This window comes from Scatophagus argus, chromosome 10 (assembly GCF_020382885.2).
Source record: "Scatophagus argus isolate fScaArg1 chromosome 10, fScaArg1.pri, whole genome shotgun sequence".
Lineage (NCBI taxonomy): Eukaryota > Metazoa > Chordata > Actinopteri > Scatophagidae > Scatophagus > Scatophagus argus.
This window is the reverse complement of record NC_058502.1, coordinates 8,048,851-8,055,486: the sequence shown is the minus strand read 5'-3', so window position 1 is coordinate 8,055,486 and position 6,636 is coordinate 8,048,851. Positions and strand designations below refer to the sequence as shown.

The window sequence follows — 6,636 nt, the reverse complement described above, 5'->3', positions numbered from 1 at the left end:
TTTTCAAAGTCTCTCGCTGTATGTTGAGTCGTCACACAGGAATTTTAATGGTTATTGGTTGGATATTGTTTGCATATCGTCAACCTTCTGTGCATGTCTCATTTTTTTCTTCACCCTAAGCCTGTCTGTCTCTGTGTCTGTGTGTGTGTGTGTGTCTCTCTCTCTCTGTCTCTCAAACACACACTTTAACACTCACTCCTCAACACGATCAACCCAGTCAGCCAGGCAGCCAGTCAGTTCGTCAATGCTGGGTGCAGTTCTGTTCTGTTCCAGTTTCCAGTAAGCTGATCCTGCTGGCAGAGGCGAGTGGGGAGACTTCCTTTTCTGGAAGGACCTGATGCATCGTGTTAATGATCCTCTCTCTCTCTCTCTCCCTCTCTCTCTCTCTTTACTGGCCTGTCAGAGGAGTGAAGAGTCTCATTTCATATCACAACGTCTGGAGAGCAACAGCAGAAATCATCCAGCCGGCAGAGTGAAGACCGTGTGGATCAACCCCCCGCCCACCCCCTTTTGTCTCAGCCTTGTGCTCTTTCTCTCTTTCACTAACACCATTAACACCATTTCACGCTCTTTTCCCTCATTTTCTCTTTCTTTCTGTCTGACCCACCAATCCCCTGTCTTTTTTCACTGTCTCTCATTGTTTACGTCTCTCTTCTAATGTATAGTTTTCTTGTATGTGTCTTTGTGTCTTTCTCTTTTGGGAGAGTGTGTCCAGTCTTCAGTCTGTAGCCTCAGGTAGGCAGCACCACATCCAGCCAGGAATACACTCCTTCAAGCTCTCTATTTATTTTTCTTCCTTCCTTCATCATACACATCCTCCTCCACCTCCTCATCTTCCTCCTCCGCCTCTCTCTCTCTCTCTCTCTCTCTCTCCCCTCTCCTCCTGCCTCCACGCCCTGACTTTGAGTGCGCCGGAGAGAGTCGCCAGTTGCGCACAGCAAAGGCAGCAAGTGGGAGTGGACTTTCGGCGAGCGTGCTTGCAAGTGTGTGTGAGTGTGTGTGAACGTGGAGAGGACGAGGAGAGGAGGAGGAGGAGGAGGAGGAAGGAGAGAGCATCAGCACAGTCCTCCCAGTCTCCCTTCACGCACACTCCCACTCTGCATGGAACAATCCTTCCTTCACTGCTTCTAAATGGACATTTCTGTGGCAATGTTTCACCAGTGAAGACAGCAGCTGCTGCCGCTCCACTCTACAAGCTCCTACATGCTGGATTTAAAAAAAAAGTGAGGAGAGGAGTGGAACAGGGGGAGATCTCTGAACATGAGTGAGGAGGCTAAGGAGAAAGCAGGCGGCGGGAAAGCAGCCCATCGCAAGAAGAAAGGCAAAAAGGTATGAGAGAGGAAGCGCTTTCTTTGTCTTGGTGTGTTTCCTTGATTGCTGCTTAGGCTCAGCTGTTGTTGTTGGATTTGTATGGGAAGTAGGAGGTTCTTAGATGAGGTGAGATTAATGGGTGATGTTGATGAACCCAGTTGAAAGTGGAAGTGGAAGATGCGTTTGGTTATGGGTTTAATCAATTTTTTTAATAGATATTTTGTTTGATCATTCATTGTGATCAAGTCTCAGCACGTTTCAGATGTTTAAGATTGAGCCGGTTTGTATTATATAAGAACCAGTTCATTTAAAGAACAGCCTGGACACCTGGTTGTTTTTCTTTCTAGCCGCTTTCACATTTCTTCTGTCTACCACAAGCTCGCATGTGGCTCTGACAAGTGAGACATTTCAGCCTCACCTGAAATGCTACCAAAGCCTATTGACACGCTGTCTGTCACCAGTTATTATTGTAATCTTGACACTGTGACTGGTCGGTCTGGTTGTTTTGCAGGAGCGGTGGTATGTAAAGTGGCGAGAGAGGGAGTGTGTATAATGGGAGGTATGGGGATGTCCTCAGGGGTTGGGGTGGGGGCAGCAGAATGCGTGCACCTCACCAGCTTCTATTGTACAGTCAAACACCTCCACAGCTGTGTGTGTCTGCGTGCGTGCGTGTGTGTGTGTACCTGAGACAAATGCACTGTATGTAATGTGTGCATGGCTGTCTTGTTATTTTCCTCAGAAGTTAATGAGGCTTTTAAATGAAGGTGTTTGAAACCACAGAAACATGTTTTGACTTATGAAGTGGAATGTAGGTTTGTGTGTATGTCTGTGTACTTGTGCTCAGTTGTGTGTACTTAGATGTGATTGTCAGCTTGTGGTCCACAGTTAAACTCCTCCAGCGTGTCTGTTTGTGGTAAGCATTACTAAAGCACATCTCCTGTGCATCCTGTGCCGTTGTGTCAGTGTGGCTAGCCTATGATAAATGTGTTTGGTGCCGAAAGCCACTGATCAGACACAAACAGTGTCACAAAATACACACACACACACACACACATACACAGAAAGAGTATTTTCCAGACCATTTCAGCTTGGATGGGGCTGAAGCTAAATTCCAGGTGGCCCTTGAGATCAGGGATTCGTTGGACAGGGGAAGACCAAAGCCAAGAAGAGAAGCACATTTACAGCAGGCCACTATACATTTTATAAGGCTGAGTGAATCTGTTATTGAGGAGGAAATTTATGCTTTAAATAATTTATTGCTGCTGTGATGTGCAGCCCTCAGCGGTGAAGCTGTCAGTCTTATTCCTAAATAACAGAAGAAGACAAAGATATTCAGACTGACTTCATTAATGAAATGTTGAGACAAAGGAAAGTCACACAGTGTAGGGGCTGTTGAAAACTAATAAATGTGAGCAAACTGAACTTGTTTACCTCAAGACAAAGTTGGTACAAAATAAGCCTTAAACAGAACAGTCAAATGTTATGAATGAAAAGTCAAGCAAGTTGTTATAATGAAAGAAGCGCACATATTAAAAATTACAAAAGTGGAAAGATATTTTATGATGGCTCTTTCTTTGACCTTTTGGAACCAGCATTTGCAAAAGGGATCCAGACTGATAAATCAGCCAGGCCAGTATAAATGTCAGCTGATAAGTAACAAAAACAACTGCATTGCAGAAATATGGTATAAATGTTTGTATATATATAATACAGAAACTGTGTCTCCATTAAATGGTTCGCTCAGCAGAGAGTGCTTATATGTCCACCATAAAATGTCCCACATATTCCACTAACAATTAATAGATCTTAATCAAAATGTTTGTTTATGTTTATGTAATTTATGTTAAGAAAAGAAGGAATATTGGCCAATGTAACATCATCAGTCAGTCTCTTCTTTGTTATACAGAGACAACGAAGTTTTGAAGAAGAGCATTAAATATCAGTTTGGAATATCCCAGTATTATGACCATTCTGTTCTTCTCCACATCATCTCCTTTCCCCGACGGATTAAGATGAAGGACGGTTGGGTGAAACTCACCAACAGGATTATCACTGAGGCCAAAAGTTGATGTGTTTTCCTCAACGAGCCTCAGTCCGTTATCTCTCCCACACAAGCGCCGGACGGCAAAAATGATGCATATTAATGCTTTTCACATATGCATGTTGTTTGTTTGTCATGCGTGTTTGTGTGAGTGCGCGCGTTTCATTCTGTACGCATGTGCATGCCAGATGACTGTGCCAGATGTGTTAATGATGGTAGCCATGGCAACTAGTTTCTGCTCTGAGTGAAAGATGTCGAGGGTGAGAGCTGGCGGGGGAGAGAGGGGGGAAAGAGAGAGAGTGAAGAGGCGGTGGACTGTTGAACTTGTTGGCCAGAACAGAAATATATTTTTCATGAAGCAGCTGCTGTGACAGGGTGGGAAGCTCAAGGATGCAATCAAACATCTTTTGACTCAAGGTCCCAGACTTATCCCGATTAAGACGGGGGTCACAAATCAACACCAGACACAATGTAGGATTTGCCTTTTTGTAAACGTTGCTTATCTGTGTGTGTGTGTGTGTGTGTGTGCTGGTGTGCGCGTGCGCATTTGCGAGTGTTTTGAGTTTGTGTAGCACTTTGATGTTTCTTCAAATGCTCCATGATCTCAGAGAGGCTTAATGATAAGACGTTGATGTAGTGATAGAGATAATGAGGTTTACATAACACACGGACACACAAACACACTCTCACAGTATTAACATGAATTCAGTTCCACTACACAGAAGCTGCTCGTGTGTGTGTGTGTGTGTGTGTGTGTGTGTGTGTGTCACTGGACATCTGCTTTGGTGTTAGTTAGTTTAGCTGCTTAAATTGGACATAGGACAGCTTTCTTGCACGAAAGAAAGCAGAAATAATGGGGGAAATGTGCCTGCGAGATAAAAAGACTCCAGTGGACTTAAAATATCTCCAGAATTCTAATAACTATAACTAAGCTCAACAAAATTCAGCTGCTTAACTAAAGGAAGAAAGAAAGTGCTTATATTATCAGTAAAGCAAAAATGCATTTTATTTGCCCTTATTTAGAGACTTGCATAACTGTTATGCATGGTTATATAAACATATATCATGTTTATATACAGTATACATAATGAGGTGCAGTAGATCTTATGTGAGCTTATGAATTACATTGAAATTTAAACTTAGATGATAGACAAAACATTTTTCTAAATCAGCGACGTTTCCAGGTAAATATTCTCAGCGTGGTAAACATATTGTAATATAAAGGATGCTTACACAGCTTGAGAAACACCATAGATTTACCAGGTTTGTATCTTCCAAAAATAAATTGCAAGTTATATTTACAGCTCAGATGATTGTGTAAGGACTGTGTGAGGGATGATGGTGTTACTGACGGAAAAACCTAAGCAGAGCATGTTAATGGACGGACACAGCTGATGTGTTATCGCCGAAACTCTGTCACAAACAGACCACTGCTGATGATTTTATTCCCTCCACAGTCAGTATATCCTGCTGCCTCTCCTCACAGTGTCTCTCACGCTCACAGAACAACTAAAGGTAGCACAATTTCATTTACTTGTTGCTCTATATTTAATGTAAGTGACGTGCAAATCAGGGGCAAAAAATGTACAAAGAAAAATAAAAAGGTGCAGATGACTTAAGCTAATTTTCCCCATGCTTCCACTTTCCGCTGGGCTGCAGTCTACATCTCTCTTTTGTGTTTCCTCCGTTGTCTTGTTCCTGATGAGACAGCTTGGCGACAAGGCTCGGGCAGCTCTGTTCTTTGTCTTGGATGGAAAAACCCTGCCAGAGAGAGAGCGAGAGAGAGCCCCGCGTCTGGACGACTGGTGAAATAAGCCGTTCTGTGACAGTGCTTTCAAAGAGAAATGGCACATCACATCCTCCAGATAACAGCAGGGCACTAGTGAATGTGCTGATGGAAGTGTGTGTGTGTGTGTGTGTTGGGAGAGACTAAGAGAGAGGCAGGAAACAAAGTGCTGCTTTTGTTTTTCAGATTAGTCTAATGGACTTGGCACAGATCAAATCCTTAAGAGAGGTGGGTTATGCTTTATGGGCTGTGTTGGAGAGAGTATGTGGAGAAAATGTGTGTGCTGATACAGTGATGCAACAATTTATGTATTAGTTGATCAACAGAACAATAACATTTTGATAATTGAATAATCATGCAGAAACTCCAGCTTTATCAACGTGAAGATTTGCTGTTTTTCTCTTATTTATCTCATTATGAGCTCAATATGTTTGAGTTTTGGACTGTTGATTGGACAAAGACCTTTGAAGACGCCACCTTGGACTCTACTGCACTAGTAGACATTAGTTGCAACACTACCACTAATGTTGAAACAAATGTGCTTTTTAATACTGGCCACAATATGTGTGTCACTAATGTCTTGATTTTTTTGTGTGGTGATATCTCAGGAGCGTTCAAATGTCAAAAATGTTCAATGTAAGATTTCTAGAAGAATTATATTTAACGCTACAGAACTTGTTCTGGGTAGATGTCAAGATTGTTCTGCCAACTTTTGCAGCAGCATACACTCAAAACACAAGAAAAATCAATTGAAACTCAACATTGGTATTGGTATCAGGCCAAAATAATAAAAAAAACACCGTGATTACCCATCACATGACATTCCTTGTTCCTTCAGCTGATCCTGGGTGCAGCATAGAAATGTGATGACTTACATAAACCTGTTCACGCACACTTGCACATGTGCTGTATGAGTGTGGAGGTGTGAGTGAGCGCACATGTGCACTCCCTCGGTAGTTCTATAAATGTATGCATGTATGTGTGTAGGTGGGTGTATTCCTGCAGTTTCTGTGTGGATGTGTGTTCGGGGAGGTAGGCGTCGCAGAGCCTGGGCACAGCTGCACACCCTGGGGAGAGGGCAGAAAGATCAGCCTGTCAGAGCTCCATCACTCTCAGACAAACTATCCCTGTTCCTGTCTTTCCGCTGAGGGAGGGATGAGGTGAAAAAGCAAACGGCTAGCCGGGGGGGAGAGAAGGATTTCGACGGGGGAGAGGTGAAATAGAAAGGAGTGAAAAGACAGAGTGAAGAAGTGCGAGTGAGGTGTGAGTTGGGGAGTGACAGAGGAGTAGATGGAAAGGAAGGGAAGGAGAATGTGTGAAGAAGGAGTGTTTCTTTCTCTGTCATAGTGTAGTGCTGGAGATCTCCCTTGATCTCCAAAATGCTGTAGGGGAGGTTTAAGAGGCCTGTAGCTTGTGAGATAGCTTTGAAATCCCCCTCCTCACGCACTTTCCTGATATTGCATTTTCTTTCATTTTCCAAAACCGACAGTCTGACATC

At 43.2% G+C, this 6,636-nt stretch overlaps 1 protein-coding gene across 31 annotated transcripts in view; it reads left to right on the top strand.

The window, feature by feature from the left end:
• Positions 1 to 925: 925 nt before the first annotated feature.
• Positions 926 to 6,636, top strand: part of ank3a (ankyrin 3a) — a 115,749-nt gene continuing 110,038 nt past the window's right edge. For 14 of the 31 annotated variants that reach the window (XM_046402655.1, XM_046402653.1, XM_046402650.1 and 11 more), the window contains exon 1: positions 927 to 1,329. In XM_046402655.1, the coding sequence (XP_046258611.1) occupies positions 1,261 to 1,329 (69 nt within the window). In that variant the 5' untranslated portion in view covers positions 927 to 1,260. Of the gene's footprint in view, positions 1,330 to 6,636 lie in introns of all 31 variants that reach the window. The other 17 variants (XM_046402642.1, XM_046402639.1, XM_046402638.1 and 14 more) reach the window with 5 other exon arrangements.